Source organism: Aspergillus neoniger (genome assembly GCF_003184625.1).
Source record: "Aspergillus neoniger CBS 115656 unplaced genomic scaffold BO87scaffold_88, whole genome shotgun sequence".
NCBI lineage: Eukaryota > Fungi > Ascomycota > Eurotiomycetes > Eurotiales > Aspergillaceae > Aspergillus > Aspergillus neoniger.
This window is the reverse complement of record NW_020291216.1, coordinates 1-17,046: the sequence shown is the minus strand read 5'-3', so window position 1 is coordinate 17,046 and position 17,046 is coordinate 1. Positions and strand designations below refer to the sequence as shown.

At 41.3% G+C, this 17,046-nt stretch overlaps 3 protein-coding genes across 3 annotated transcripts; 1 reads left to right on the top strand and 2 right to left on the bottom strand.

The window, feature by feature from the left end:
* Positions 1-3,478: 3,478 nt before the first annotated feature.
* On the bottom strand, positions 3,479-4,261 carry BO87DRAFT_235008 (uncharacterized protein). The gene is made up of 4 exons (XM_025618788.1): positions 4,164-4,261; positions 4,101-4,115; positions 3,949-4,048; positions 3,479-3,833 (listed from the first exon to the last, which is right to left on the bottom strand). Exons 3-4 carry the CDS (start codon positions 3,953-3,955, stop codon positions 3,637-3,639), a joined length of 204 nt encoding a protein of 67 aa, XP_025473690.1. The 5' UTR covers positions 3,956-4,048; positions 4,101-4,115; positions 4,164-4,261; the 3' UTR covers positions 3,479-3,636.
* A 4,236-nt stretch (positions 4,262-8,497) lies between these two features.
* BO87DRAFT_420527 (class I SAM-dependent methyltransferase) lies at positions 8,498-9,418 on the bottom strand (the record flags this gene model as incomplete). The annotated part of the gene is made up of 3 exons (XM_025627014.1): positions 8,498-8,799; positions 8,866-9,125; positions 9,180-9,418. The coding sequence occupies 3 exons, from the start codon at positions 9,416-9,418 to the stop codon at positions 8,498-8,500; spliced, it is 801 nt and encodes a 266-aa protein (XP_025473689.1).
* A 2,888-nt stretch (positions 9,419-12,306) lies between these two features.
* BO87DRAFT_420526 (uncharacterized protein) lies at positions 12,307-14,067 on the top strand (the record flags this gene model as incomplete). Its single annotated transcript, XM_025627013.1, has 5 exons — positions 12,307-12,381; positions 12,439-12,613; positions 12,646-13,554; positions 14,012-14,024; positions 14,060-14,067. The coding sequence occupies exons 1-5, from the start codon at positions 12,314-12,316 to the stop codon at positions 14,065-14,067; spliced, it is 1,173 nt and encodes a 390-aa protein (XP_025473688.1). The 5' UTR covers positions 12,307-12,313.
* Positions 14,068-17,046: the final 2,979 nt, after the last annotated feature.

Below are 17,046 nucleotides of genomic sequence, written 5' to 3'. Positions count from 1 at the left end.
ATTGAATTTGCGATTCTCTAAATCGCCTTAGGCCCGGGTGATTTGTTACTTCATGTACGATGCGTGCGTAGTTGAATGCGGTCTGTTAATTTTCTTCCACTAATACATGCTGCTGTGGTTGACAGTTATTGTCTTTACCTCGACTAAGTGGTTGCAAGTTATAAGATTTAGGTTATAGGTTAAGACAATGGGCCTGCAATACGACGTGCTTGTTCCACCTACACGGTCGGGATTGGAGGCGTATATGTGTAGCACATGCGCTAACGTGTTCTGTGAGCCAGGATATTGCCTTGCGTCTCGAAATATTCAATGCTTCATAAAGGCCTTGGTGGCCAAGTGGTATAGTTGTTCATGCACCCTCTAGCGTGGTTCTAAAATTTCCAAGATCTTTAGGTTCAGCAAAGCACTCATCCTGCTGTGCTGGATACTTCGATACGATTTAACCTCCTGTGCTTGTCCCGGTACGCCTAGCGTACATAATATGGCGCAGAATATGCATAATGATAAGCGGCATGATAGTATTTTTATGCTCTTAGATATTCACTGTAGTCAAGCTAGCAATAACATTGGGCGTGATTGGCGACTATCATTTCTGATAGAGTTGGCCTAGAACGCTGAGTAGCTGGGAGAGAACGGGTACTTTTGTACAGCTACCTGCAAATACGGACTCCTGATGTAGCTCCTACACCGGATACTTTTTAAACCCTGCCTAATGCTTGCCCAAAGCATCTTCTCCCACTTGGCGCTCATTTGGATACGAGCTCTCCATCGTCAGATCAAATCTCCCAGGGCTTGAGACGACTATGCAATCGGCCCGACCGGCCCCACTTGCTGTAAGATCGAACGTACAGCACGGTAGCCACCGCTTCGCTATTGGCTTGCTGCCTTGACGGCCACAGTGGGCCAAGAATGAGTCAGCAAACGAGCTGGGACAGCTGATAACTAACTAGTTACCTACCCGCGGTGTGCGAGGCTTCATATCTCCGAGCGCATTTTACCGAAGAGCACAGTGCGCTGCCGTGCTGCTTCATGCCGGTATCGCGTCCATCCTGCGTGTGTCCGCAGCAAGATCCACCAGGCTGTTAGCGAGACAGAGCAGCTTTTTAGTTCCCAGCCACATCCAGCGCGAGCCTTCTCCGCACTGGACATGTTGGTATTACTGATCGCGCTGAACTAAGTTGACGGCGGTTATACCAGGATCCAAAAATCCCTGTGCAAGTTATTTAGACTGCGCTGACTTTCTGTCTATAAATTTGAGCAACGATGTCGCTCGCTGCTAGTTCTATAGAGCTATACCGGTACGCCTTGGGGTCAACGGAGGAACTGCTAACACGACCATTGTAGTTGATGTAAACCGGAAATAATGATACTGCGCATGGATGTATACCACATTTCAGTAGCATACACTGCAATACTAATGTTTTCAAGGTCGTAATCATTTTTGGGGGTGGTAATCATCGGCTGAATCAATCCCCTGAAGTCCATCATATCTGCTAGTGAATAAATGAAAATGTGTCTTTTCTTGATTAAATTGCTGAGCCTCGCTCTACTCACAACTGTGTCTTAACCCCTATCCCTGAGGGAGCTTGTGCAGGTAATTCCGATACAATGTACCTGATCCGGGAAATGCAAATGCACGGTTTTGGATATTGCATTTCATGATGATCTGGGGCTCAGGGATGTCCGCCCCATTCGGATATTCTCTATTGCAGTCGACGCGCCTAGGCTTCTTCTTTGATAGCAATGGCGCTGGTCATGAAGTCCCATGCAAAATCCACATTTGACTCATCCATTGAATGATCAAGCCTGGTGGCAAAACTCTTGGCGGCCGTGGCATCACGTCTTGTCCTACGGAGTACCTGGTAGGTTCTGAAGCCCGATGAACTTCCGTCCCAGGATGGGTCCGCCATCCACTCGGCTGCATCCCATAAGTCCATCTAGATCTCCAGTGAGACGGATTTGTCCAAGTGCATATCTCTTTCTGGGTCATGAGATATTCGATCTAGACTTAGCTCTTGGACATCGCTTCCACACTAACTTTTTCGATTCCCTGTTTTGTTCATTCCCGGATTAAAGCTTCTGTGGGGACTCGGTGGACCAGATTTGACCTTTTTAGTGTTTTTCCCGATCCGTCCACCGAATTATTCATAGCCTGACCATCTTAGCCAATTATGGGTCGGCAATCAGACCATATATTTGAAATTGCTGTGCTAATACGTGCTGCAACTTGTACTTTCTCGGTGATATAAGCAGAGCTGGTTCCATACATGTGTTTCCATCCCCATTGTGCATGGTTCTCGTAAACTAGGTATCATCATTGTCTTCGGCCGAGGTAGGCGCGGCGCTGAATCGTACATAGTTCGGTTGCTTCGAGGGGTGGGAACTATTTCATTTTCTTGGGTTCAGGTGGAGCTTGCCGGCGACCACTGCTGGCCAGCCTTCGGCTGGGTTTAGGTTCAGTTGCTACGCTTTTGATGGGCTGACTATCCCGCCATGCTTAGTGTGCGCCATAGCGAAACCCACTATTGCGCGGCCATCACGGTCGGATAGCCTACCCTGTAACGAAATCAGTAATATATAATTTTCAGTTCTTGAAGTTATGTATTAATATATGAAGTAATTGGTAACATACAAAACCAGAAACTTAGTGGTGTCATGATAAAAGGTTAAATATAGCGTATCTCAAAAAAAAGCTGAATTGTCAAATTTGTTTGATACACTCGTAAGTATATGTATTGCTGGTAGCGGAGGCAGCCTTTCATGGGTAATTATCAAGATGACCTGCACTGGGCACTTCCTGTCAGTTTAGAAAAAAAAAGGGGAGAGTTGTTGAAGTAGGGGAGGGGAATTGACAGCGTCAGCAGTAAAAATATTGCGGTAGTGGGAACGATCAGGACGCCAAGCCCAGGCTCAAGCCACCTCAGCGAGGCCCCTGATAAACTGTCTCCCATTGAAAAGGGCAGGTGCATTTAAGTACAACGGTTGCCTTTACATACGATACTACTCCGCCAGTTAGCAAGGGACTCTCCGTCCTTGCTTTCGGCCGATGACAATACGAATTCCGATGGTACAACTTTATATGGAAAAGTGCCATCTTGGTGTGTGTCCACAATAATAGCATCTTGGCTGCCCATCGGACTCTATAAACTTGACGTATGTGCTCGGTAACATGCTTCTTTATAGTTAATTTACCCCGGTTTTGTTGTTCTATGGTTTCTAGTTTATTTAATTTATGGTTATTCGATCATGCTATCCTTCTAGATACATTCGGAAGGCTTTTCCTCGTCTTTTTTGAATTTGCCCTTGTTTGGTACATGTGATGTTATTTTGCTTCCAACTATTTTTCCTCCAGCCTATTTACGAGAGCGACACTCTATGAGCGCCTGCTCTGTAATAGAATGATACTGGGAGATGCTACTTTCCATTACAATATGATGAGAGATCTCATTGTCTCTTATGGGATATTCAAGGACATGATGGAAGGGCTCTGTGGCTAACAATCATGGCTATATATGTTGGTACATATAGCACATAAAGCAATAGCTGTTATAGAAAATAAAACACAACCTTCAATAAGATACTAGAAAGCACGATGAAATCGCCTGCTCGGGACGGGCTTATCACCTGCCTATACTGTCATTGCTGGCAGAAAAAAGCCAGAAAGGTTTCCCGATCCAGATCCCCATTAACGAATTTGCTATGGTTCCTAACAGAGCCACCTTGGAGGTGATGTTTCCTTACTAAAGAAGGCTCACTACCATCCACTATATCTCCATTGAATAAAAATGAGGTATTATCGATTTCAGTGTCCTTGTGACAATGGCAGGCGTGCCCTAGTTGATTATCAGGGATATCGTTGAACAATGTACAATAGCTTCTGGTGTCCTAGGTCAGATGTTGTTGTCCCTCTCCTATGCTAAATTGCTGTAACATGACATGAAGACTTACTCTGCATCGCCAGATTGGACCGAATGTCCTACATTTGAATTGGTTTGGAAGGCGAGTACGGTGTCGTCCTGGAAGCGATTGCTGCGGACTTCGGTTTGGCCTTGACGAACATGAACGACTTCTGCTACTCCCATATGGTGTAGGTTGCTTGCATTGAATTGTGTGACCTATAATTTGATCAGCACGTGTATGTTCGTGGGCATTGTGTTGCATACCTCTTCGCTTGATTGAGTGTTGTTTGTGCCACTTTCACTTGGATTATTCGACATTGGTACGAGTATGATCCAATACCCTACTTCAAGCCAGCTACCACTTTTATCAGCAAGTGATCTAAGAAGAGAGTGGGCTACAGGCAACCACCGGAAACCAAAAGCCATAAGTAGTACTCTTTGAGAAATTAGGCTCGCACGCGCACGGGCCGTAGGTGGCGTTATGCACAATGACTGCGGCATCCGTGCGACGCAGCCTTGCATCGTAGAATAGTGCATGCCTCATTTCCCCTTCTAATTCCTGGGACCTCGAAGTCTCCGTAGACTTTCGTCTTTCCCAGAATATGGTCTTCTCGTGCCACACAAAGCTTACACGAAATTGGTCTGAGAAATTTTTACTGTACTGCAGAATTCAATGTGATGCGAGAGATTTAGATTCTAGGTATTGCTACAGAGCATCCGATCTGCGTTTTCCTCGAGATTCTTAATGTAGACCAAAAAGCATGTTATTGGTCGAAAGGAAGAGAGTGGATACTACTGGTACTAATAGAGGGGTCTCCAGGTATATGGAACAACCCGCACTTCTGAAGCACCTGAATACGCGCGCGCAACTCTAACTACAATATAATATAATATTATTATTATTACTACCACCACCAATCTTGTCTCTTAATATTCAATTAAACTATATTTAACTTTATTTAATATCTAGATATTACTATTAATACTAATTATTACGAGATCCTGCAGCAGTTAAAAATAATTAATAAAAAATTATCTATCATAATCTTTTTTTATTATTACTATTAGTAATTCTTATATGCGAGATTCCTTATATCTCTAAATATAATAATTTTAATTCTATTTCTTTTTATATTTTTCTTAATCTTATTATGTACATTACCACTAGAAAAATAAATTATTGTCAAACCCTAGGATCGCTTCCCTGTCCCTATTAGCTTAGCTTCACTGGAATACTGTCATAGAACAACCTAGGGGAGTTGTACACACAAGGCCAAAAAGACCATCATTACCCGCAGCTACCTGCGGACCCCTAGAATCCTGCTTATATAGACATGTATACACGGGAGTAGGTGGTCGCTACCACCAATCTATTACAAATACGTACCGTCGAACTGGGTCGATGGCGTATCAGGCCGATGACTATCTAAGGACAACTGGTCTTGGACAAGAGAAGAGAAGTAAGGCCAGATAGTGCCGCGCAGCTATCCGTAAGTAAGTGCAGACGAGTGTTGTATTGCTAAGCTTCCAAAGATATAGTTATTTAAAGACAAGTTAATTGAGCACGAAGAACAGAACTATCTAAGTACAGAAATGAGTGTTCTTATATATCTTATCCTCCGTATACTATATTGTATACCATCCAGGGTAGACCGGTGGTTGATCCAGTCGTAGTCTGGGATTCCAGTATATCTTGAATATATCTTTGATGGTAGACCTGATAGTAGATGATCACGTGACATGAGGCTGTTCTAGGTGTCGTTTGCTCAAACCGAGATTCTACTTGATAAGAGTTGCTGATTGTCCGAGCGCTGCCTTTATCAGTGCTTTCTGCCTGACGAGTCCGCCTCGCTAGTAGCCTAACTAGCAGGGGTCTGTAACAAAAACAATATAAAAAAAAGATTCTAAATAATATTTTTTATATTTATTTTTATATCTGTGTACAGTATTTCTGATTATATAAATCTAATTTTTTTAAATTCTTAATATAATAATCAAATAAGTAGTTAATAGTACTATAGAAATGTGATAGGATCTACTTGTCAGGGTAGAAGGCCTGTCGACTAGGTAAGGAATTAACCACCAAACGCAATGGATTCGTCTAATAATGACAAAGGTAGCCTATATCCACGAGATAGACTGATCCTTGAGGGATCAGTAGTCCCCTGCAGAGGGATCGGCACCTTATAGGTGTTGATAAGATGCAGAACCACCATCGATGACCTCACGACTCCCAGGGCTACTATAACACGTCATCCCGATACCCAAGGCTCCGACAGCTAGATTATTCTATCACAAGAAATAACATCATTTAAATAAAAATAATTTATATTTAAATGTAGCATCCTGCTTAAAATTCCTTATATAATTTTTTAAATGAGCTTAATTTTTTATATTATTTCTGAATAGCATTATTCTACATACAAATTTATATAATATGTTGATAATTACTTGATTTTTAATAAATTTAAAGTATTATATATAAATCAGTAACAGGGGCATGGTGGTCGGGAGCACGCGTGTTCGGGTGCTTCAGAAGTACGGGTTGTTCCACATACCCGGAGACCCCTCTATCTCATCAATTAGCAGCGAACTTTGTCACAAGTGTATTGCTGCGCGCATGCACCCGCACATACTCCGCAGTGTTTGGAGGCTGTGTCTGCGCCACAATTGTAAGCTGGTAAGTAATGTGGGGGTTTGTGTACTTCAATACCGGCCAACTCGACTTGCGGTACGTGACCATTCTAATAACCCGGGAAAGACGGACTGCAGATCCGAGTGCTATCCCATTGCAGGCTGAGTCCACACGCATCCAATATCATCAAAGTCCCCGGACTAAAATTAAATTGACCGAAGACAAACCGCCAAAGTCGGATTCCTCGAGCCGAGAAGCCACCACAAAGACACATATGCCAATCTGTTATCTGTCTTCTCGTGGTCTCAATCTGATTGTCTGGACAAACCTGGCATGATCATTCTGTAGTACTACTCTGAAAGTGCGGTGATCTCGAAAAAGTTGCACCATAGGTAGCTTTTACCAAAATTTTTGCTATAAGCTGCTAGAATCTCCCGTCGCTACTTTGGGATGCTTTGTTGGATCTGACTAACCCGACCTGTATGAACATCCACTTCTATTCAGGCGGAATTTCTCGTAAATCAACGTAAGTCAACTTTTCTGGTTATTGCGGTCGCTGCCGCCTCAGGAGACTGATGGAGTGTTAGTTCGTTTGCACTCCGATTTAAGGCATAGCCGCAAAGGTCAAAGGTCAATATGAGATCTGAGTGTCTCGGCCGAAGTCTTTTCTAATCGTGCCGGAAGCTTCCGAGATAACAACTTTACTAACCAAGACAGTTGGTTGTAAGTTACAGTTACTTCATTTCGCTACTTTTTTTCAGACTGGTATGTAATACCTTAGTCACTATCCGTCTGGGCTTATAGAAAGAAATCCGTTGAGGCAGTAGCGCATGCTAAAAATATAGTAGAACAGGGACGCGTGTACCAGACATGGATAGTCTCCATTCCGATAGGACGGAGGTCCAGGGACAGCCTGGCTCCCTAGTCTTCCTCTATGTCCTTCTCTTTTGTAGCCCAGGGCTTACTGACATGACCTCTGAAATTGAACTGCAAGTTCAGTGCTGTTCCAACTTAAGTTGTTAAAGTCCATGTTAGCGCCATCTATCTTCGCGTGCAGTTAAGAGGTACACTCTCGGGCAGTCGGAACTTATGCCCATATAAATATAGCTGGGGCTTGAGTGGCTTTTCAGGCTCTGAATACCTAGATTAATAATTATTATTGTTGTTATTATTTTTATTATATATATATTTCAGTTTCTTAATATACTGGGGGTGGTGCACCAGATATACAGCAGTATTTAAAACATTATTAATTTCTAATATTATTAATTTCTATAGACTGAATTTCTTGATATTCGGCATAGTAGAACTAATCTTCCAAAATACAGTATGGTAGCGTGATAGGATCTACTTGTCAGGGTAGAAAGCCTGTCAACTAGGTGAGGAATCAACCACGAAGCACTGTAGATTCGTTTATCATTGACAAAAGGTAGCCTATATCCACAGAATAGACTGATATTTGAGGGGTCAGTAGTGTACATCGTAGGGGATCACTCTCTTATACGCGACGGAAAGGGGTAGGATCGCTATCGATGACCTCATGACTATGATGCCCACTGAAATACGTCATCCCGATGACCTTGGTCACTTTGGATCTATCCGTTCTATCACAAGCACATCCCGATTGAACATCCCTTAACTAGAGTACAAACTGCGATTCTCATTGAACAGCTACAGGGATAGTCTCTAAAGAATCATCCAGGCATCGCATGAAAGTTATTAACTTCTGATATATCTTATTGAGGTCAGAATTAGACCATGAGAGCCACCCTTAGAGCACGTGAGCCAAACGGTTTAGTGTAAGATATCCTAAATATCCTTTACCAGGGCGCATCAGACCTTTTTCCGACCAACTACACTGCCAAAACGAAGCCCAATAACACCACCTTCAGCAAAATAAGTGTCCAGATTCCTAATCGCCTCTTCAGCTCTCTGTTTCGCCTCCTCGGAATCACGTGCCAGCTCAATTCTTAGCATAAATCGGCACTGTGGCCGCCGGAAAGGCCTGCATCTGCCATTTCTGTGCCTTGGCTTTTAGGTCTTCGCCACGTCTATCCAGGGAGAAAGATGTGTTAATGATATCCATCATTCCTGAACGCTCATATGCGTCCTCTATTATGGATGGAGCGTATTCACTGAGTCCATTAAGTTGAAAGAATTTCAGCCATGAGGATATTATAACAGCCGACCTAGGATTCTGGGAATTCTTAGAATTTGGGAGGGCAGAGCAGTCGAGTTCAACCCATTGGAGGAAGCCGCCGGGTTCTGGGAATATAGTTACCATTGATACTGTATTTTGAAAACGTAAAGGGAAAGAGAGCCAGTACATACTTAAAATTGTCAACAGATTCTTCACGGCATCCCGATACTCAGTATTTCTAATTGCTGTAACAAGCATCCTAACATATACTAAGTCATAACGATTATGATGCTCGACTGGGAACGGATTCAAGATATCCTGCACTGAGAACCCAATCCCTGCGGGAAGGGATAAAGGAAACTGGGCAGAGGATATATCAAAACCGTGGAAGTAGCGGTCTGGGGAGAAGCGTTTGGTGTTCAAGAAATCCCGGGCTTCGACAAGCCATATTCTTATGTCCATAAATCAGGGTAGAGCTTTCATACAGCCATGGAAGTAGACGCACCCAGTTCCAGTTCCAACATCGGCAACGGTGGAGATATTGTCAAGTGGTATTGCGCTATCGATGAGGCAGTCGACAACGTCGATAAGAAATTTGTGTTGTGCATTGAGCCTTGGGGGTTTTTTAAGTACTTTGCCATAACGATCGAGCATATTCCGAACTAACCGACTGGACTCGGCCTTGTCCCTAGCAAGTGGGTATATTTCTGGGGTATCGTTCATAGTTGGACAGTCTGGATACATTGGTGAGGAAAGTTGCCCTGCCTTCCTCCGGATATTTATCTACCGATAAGAAATCCGTTTACCAACAATACTAAATGACCTTGGGATTGATATGTGCTGTGGGCACCTGGAGGCTGTGCCTGCTGACTTATTTACCCACTTATATGCAGCCTGAGTGCTATCATCTAATTAGCATAAGTGGTAAAAAATTAAACCCCTGATTTAAGTTTTCGTTCGCTTTTTTCCCCCTCGACATGTTAGGTACAAGCAACATATTAGCGGGCATACGACGGCTTGTTGATCGCATCTACTGTCGTCATGCCGGGCGGAAGCGTCATCCGGTCCAAGTGCTCTCTTAGGCGTCATATGTAAAGCGGTACTGTATTTTAGGCGTGACAGTAATAGAGAGTAATACTGTATAGTGGCCTGCCCATGACTGGTTGATCTTCCGATACAGTGGCTTATTTTTTGAATCCACCGATAAACGCGTTTAGATAAGAGCTGCTCAGTCATGACAGCTGATTGACTAAAGCCTTTGGTCGGTGTACAGAAGTGGACACGTATATGAAAGTTCTTGAGGTTACCATACTGTTGCTAACGTAACTCATGTTCCGCGCGCGGCCGGACGGCCTATCTATTTCCACATAGGGGATACCTTCAAGCAAGCTTACGGATATATGGATGAGAGACACCGTAGATCCTTACATTTTCTTTCCAGATTGATGGGTCCTGGTGGGCTACATGCTATTTGACTATCGTTGCGGATGCGCATCATTGTCGTGATTGACACGATCGCGGTCTCCGACATGGCGGGCAGGCCCTGTCTCAGCAACCAGACAGGCCAGAGCTGTACACCAGCATCCACTTTCTCCCGGTGCCACGGGGTGATGCGTTCGACGAGACATCCAGCGCCGGGACAAGTCCGGGTCGCCCAAACAAGGGCCGACCAGAAAGTAGGAGGGTGTTGACCCATGGGACCAGCAACAGGCGCAGGGTGCTTGCAGAGCCAGCTCTAGGACATGGGAAGGGAATGGATTCCGTGGAAGAGCGAAACTCAGATGGCGTCTACCAAGGGAGGACAAGCAGCGGACTTGAACAATCCTCTGAAGGTGGCCGTAATCAGAGGGGGAAGTAATAAATCAAATGGAAGTAAATAAAAACAAGGAGACAAGAAGTCAAGACGATGAGAGAAGAGGGGAGAAGACGTGCACGAAGCGAAAAAGGAATCGGGGAAGAAATGTCCCCGTGATCGTGGACAACGATCGATCTTGTCAGGATGAGTGGCTGGAAGTACCGCGCAGGTACCTGCATTCGAACCTGATGTATTGTGAGTTCGACCACCCAGCAGAGGGAAGTACATGCGAGTGACTTAAACTCCGGTAGTGCCTACCCGAGTAGACTAAACTGGTATAGAGACTGGCCAAGGCGGATTCCACGACATCATTGGTCGACAGCATTGATCGTTACCGTATGGGGGAGGGTAACAATTGCGCGGGTTCTCATCCGCAATCCGGCCGTACGCGCTACTCGTTAACTTCGATCGATCTGAGATTGTCTTGACCCTCCTCCACTGTGATCACCGATCTCCTCCACCTGCTAGATCTTTATGTCACTTCTGTAATGTACCTCTCTTCGGCTGATTAGCAACAGGATGACAGTCAGCCGGGCAAAGCGGATCTCATCGTCCTCAACATGTCCTAATGTGGGAATTTCTCTACTCAGCTTGTCTGGATGAGCCTATCTCGCTTGATTATTGGATAGTAGTCCACTCGTCTGTAGCGTGATATTGTCGGCTTCACTGCTAAATACCACGGAATATACTGCCCAGGTATTTGAACTACTGATTTGCTTGCCTATGAGCTAGCTTTGCCCCCTTCATACTCAATCTAACAAGGTAAATAATATCAATATCTAGATACCTCACCTATGTTTCAATATAAAATGCTCCCCAGATGACCAGGCCAATAATTGCTCCCCACCCCACCCCCCATCCCAACCATCACCCCCAACCCAATCCACAGGACCACCACCCAATCACCGCTAGTAGTAGATAGGTTGGTAGCTAACGCCTCAGACCCAGGAATATCATACTTCTTGCCTTGCCTCGGTACTGAATATCCATTCATGTCCATCACATGGCCGTCTATTCACTTGCCCTTTCCAGCGCACAGAGCCACTAAGTAAAGCAATTAACTATCATGTCTTTATTCTTCCCATTATTCTTAGTTCTTTGAAATTATTCTTTGTTATCTCGGCATCTACTGCTATTGCCATCCCCTGAGTCCCTTCTTTTGCCTCTCGTGGCAATTTCACTAATTCCGGGTAGTCTTAACTGGTTATTTTATGCATGTTTTCTTATGCCCTGGTAAGGAGATCCAGACATACTTGGATTGCTAGTGGCTAATGGTAGGAACTGCAGGGAACTGCTTATGAATCACCCGGGCTGATAATCACTGCCTATGTTTTAAGCCGTGCGGCAGATAGCACTCTCAAAAAGTCGAATTACATATTCTGCCGAAGAAAGAAGGCCTCGTTACTACTCAATCCTCGACCATCCATTCCAAGAGTTTCTCTTCCTTTACCAGGCGATACTGCGCCTCGTCTAGACTCGGCCCTTGGCTGGCTGAACTGCTGTGACCCGACAGCTAACTTCGCTGCTCAGACCACTCTCGGTGCTAACTTTCCTACACTTCTGAGTGCCCCTCATTGACTGCCGTTTTATCTAGCTTTAGCCCCCGTCTTACACCCTTTACTTTTATGTGCTCGCATCTTATGTGTACAAGGGCGTGGTAACACATTCTCCTTCCCTCCATTACTGGTGATCCGGCAGCCATCTTCTCGTCTCACTGATTACCCATGCCAGGCTATACGTACACCACACTGCTTACCCGCCACAGTTCGCTCCATCCACTCACAATGGGCTCCCCCGCCATCGATGTTGACGTTTGCCCTCATGCCCGGACAAAGGAGGAGAACCAGGAACGGTAGGCTGCTATCAAGACACTTCTCTTCTCCTCCTGCGAACCCACTGACGAGGACAGTGCCTTCATAGCCGCCTCCCGCCGCAAGGACCGCAGCTTAGATGCTCGCGTGGAATCGGCCGACCGGGCCTCCAGGCTGCACAAGCAGCGGACTGGCAAGGCTCTCCTAATCAGCCGGGACATCGTTGAACAGGAGGCCATGTACGAAGAGGTCGATGGCCGCTACCAGGAGAAAGTCAACCGCATGCTGCACGCTCATTGATGCAGCTGCAGATCGAGTTCTACCACAACCTCATAACCACTTTTGCGGAGGACCGCCCGAGTGCCCTGCACCAGCGTCGGGCTAGCCGTTCCCGCCTCAACCCCCCGGTCTCTCTCAACGGCATCCGCAAGATTAGTCTGGACCTGTCTGGGCTGCGTGACTCCGTCTCCGAGGGGATGCGCACCGAACTGGTGACCAATCCATTAGGCCCCCACCAGAGTACCTATGGGGCCCCTCCACCCACATACAGCGGGAATGTCAAGTCGCCATCGTATCGCAGCGTCGTCCTCGCGCCGTCGGGCCAACTGTCATCACACTTCACCCAGGCCGTGGGCGGACTAAGGTGGCCGGCGCAGGTTCCAGCCGCCACAATGGGTGAGATGAACACCATGTTAGTCCGCCAGTTTTGGGACCGCATGAGCTCAGCACCGGTCATCCCCGCTCACACAATGCCTTTCCATATGCTTGAAACTCACACAGTATTGAGCAGTGGTGCTACAGTGCCTCCAACGACAATAATGTCTCTGTCCTCGGCAAATCGACAGGTCCACCCGATGTACCAGCAAACTTGTGCTCGCTCTGATTCCGACCGAGCATTGCAGACATTGAGCCTGGCCAACCCGCCTCAGAACAACTCTTCGCCAGGAATGTCGATGGAGTCCACAGAGCCTGTGATGACGCCGGATTTATGCTCGACGTCCAGCACACCACAGTCCCCCACATCGACGGGCCAGAGCCCGGGTCTCTGTGGCCTAGACCTGAACAAGGACGAGAGCATGGGGCAGAGGCAGGAGCACCACATGGATTCTGATTATGAAGGATTCAGCCGGTTTGAGTTTGGACTCAGTAGCGGCAGCAAACTGCCAGAATTCGAAACAGTGTTTGATGGGCTTTTTCCTATGGAAGATATTCCTGTCAGTCTATTAGTATACTAAATTTTACTTGTTACTTGTTGTCTGATTATTCTATCCTATATTTACTATTTATACTTCCACCTTTGTCTGCTATTGTTACTCTTTGGTGGTAAATTATAGCTTGCCAGGTATCGTATGTATAAGGAAATATTATACTCTGAGTATATTTAACCAGGTAACCCATAGCATAAATACTATTTAATTCCCTAACTTTTCTTGTTAGCTGGACCTTCAATCCCGAGTAGAGTGGCTATACCTGACCGTTATACCTTAACCGTAACCTGACCGTTAACCGGCAGTCAGGTTAAGGTATAAAGTTCCCCTTAACCGTATGATTAAGATTAGGTTAAGATTAAGAAATTACCCCAGCAGTTATTAACTGTCCTTAACTTCAGATTAGAAAGATCAGGTATAACAAGTAGGTTAATAACTATAAATTAATTAATAATTTTTACAGATCCTTCATAATAGTATTTTACTAATAGTAATATATTTTAAAATACAGTATTATAAATAATCTATGTTATCTACTAATATAAAGTTTCAGTTTATATTATTAATTAATAAATATTAATATAAATAGTTAAGAAGATTTTATATTAGATTTTTATAGAAGATTCTAGATAATAAGCAGTAGTTATATTCTTAGACTAGAATACTAGTAATATTAATAAGATTATTATCTATTTTATTTTTTATATTATCCAGGTTAATAATTAAAATAACAGAGAAATCATGTAGTTAAAGTATCTATTTATATTTAGATATGTATGATATTAATAAACTGAGATAAAGGTAAATTCTTTAATAATTTATTTTCTAGATTATTATTAAGATTATCTATATTCTTATAATTATTAATATATAATATTACTGTTAGCTTATTATTCTCTTTATTATTAACTGTAAATATAATATTAAAAATAAAATTATCAAGAATATCCTGATATTTCTTACTTATAATAAAATAATCAGTATATATCTGGAGTATAAATATCTTAATAATATCTAGAAATAAAAGCTCCAGCAGTAGTAACAGATATCCTGAGAATTATCAAATAAGTATTTAATATTAATACTATTTATTATAACTGTTAGGAAATCTTTAATTATATAATAGAAAATAAAAAACTGATTACAGCAGGATTTCTAATAAATAAAAATATCAGTATATCCTGTAGTTTCTGAGAGAATCTTAATATATTTTAATATATTCAGTCTTTAGAATATTATTCTTAATATATCTTTAATATTAAGATAGGTCTTGAGTTTCTTAAAAATCTTATTAAAAAATAAGAGCTTCTGATACTTTAAGATATTATAAAAAATCTTATCCAGGCGGCTACAGATTAATTAGTAATTTTTATAGACTTTTTATAATAATATTTTACTAATAGTAATATATTTTAAAATACAGTATTATAAGTAATTTATATTATGTACTAATATAAAGTTTCAGTTTGTATTATTAGTTAGTAAATACTAATATAGATAATTAAAGAGATTCTATATTAGACTTTTATAAAAGACCCCAGATGTCAGGGTGCGGGCTGGCGGGGTGGTAGAAAGGTAGCTTGAACAGGAAACAGAAACAGGCAGGAGACTGGCTGGCTAATTACAGTCAGACTATATACAGGGAAATAGACAAGATATAACTTGAAACTATAAACAGAATCTGGAAGACTAATAAGTTTTATATCTTTTCAGATTATATATCCAGATAGTTAGTCTAAGCTATATTTTATAGCTAATACTATAATAATATTCTTCTTTTTCTTAAGTTAAGCTCCTGTAAGGAGAAGATCCAGGCTTATTTAAATAATAATAATAAAAGTTCTTAATAATTTAATAAGTATTTTCTAGATATTCAGCAGGCTCTATAATAAAATCAGTATATTTTATTTATTTAATAAGATATAGTAACCAGGGTCGGCCTTATCCATAGTAATTCTAGAAAAAATTTAGTATATTCTTAACTTTCTATTCTTCAAGACTATTAACTTTAATATAAAAAGAAGGAGACTGGTGCTGGTCTAATAATAAATTATTATTAATAAAAATAAATAAATTTATATAAAATATTAAATAGATCTTTATATTGGATAAAAGTATTATAATAAATATATAAATTAATAATTTTTTTAATCAGATACAGGCCTAGAGCATTCTAGTCAAGTTTCTTATTAAATTATAATATTTTAATAAATTAAATATCTAGCCAGACCTCCTGGCCCTCCTGGAATCTTAGACTAGAATAATATCTTTTATTTATTTACTTTATATACCTGGCTTAGACTGCAGTTATCTCCGTTTATATAAATTTAATAATTATTTATATTCTAGTAATAAATTATTTTATATTATTAATAATAGATTAGTTTAGTATAAATATAGATTTAAATCCTATACAAAGATAGAAGCTGTAATTAATAAAAAATAGAATAATCTTGATAATATTAAAATAAATAATATTTAAGATAAATTTAGCTAGAAATAACTAGCTGGACTAGTTATTCTACAGGTAATTTATATAAATATAAAGATATTATTTAAATATAGTATTTATCTACTTTATCTGCCTGTTGGTTTCTAGATAATAAACTATTAATAATTTACTTATAATATCTAAATACTAGATTAGATATCTTTAGAAATTAATAATAAACTAAGGACTTCTATCAGAGATAATAAAATAAGATAATCTATATAATTTCTATATATACTAAATATATATAAAGACTACAGCAGCAGTATTAATCATAGTACTATAAAAGATCAGATATTTTATCTTAATTAAATAATTAATAATTACTAGTATTATATCATAACTCTTATTCTCTGGTAAATAAATGATAAAATCTATAAATATATCTTATTAAATATACTTTAGGACTAGTAAGGATTTCAGGATATTTTATTTAATTTTTTATAAAAGAATTATTCTTTAATAGATATAGTAATTTCTTATTTATTATTTTATATAACAGTACTAGTTTGGCCAGTAGTATTCTTAAATTAAGAATTTATAGATATAGAATTTTCCAGCATATCCTGAAGAGAACTTATTATAAATTAAATAAATTAAATCAGCTCTCAGATCTAGAGTGGTTATACCTAACCGTTATACCTTAACCTAACCTTAACCGTAACCTGACGGGTAGGTTAAGGTATAAAAATCTATTAACCGTCAGGTATAACGGTTAACCGCGGTTAACCGTTATACCTGATCAGGCAGAAATCAGGCAGGATCAGGCATTAATCTAACTATATTAGGCTAGCTTAGGCAGAAATCAGACAGAAAATATATTGTTATTATTTACCGCCTTCCTAAATAGGAAAGGATCAGCAAATCAGGTTAACCGCGGTTAACCTTGGTTAGGTATATATATATTTTATACCTAACCGTTAACCTGACGGAAGGTATAGATTTTCCCATTAACCTACCCTACCCTGGCCGTTAACCACTCTACTCAGATCAGTATAGTTAAAAAT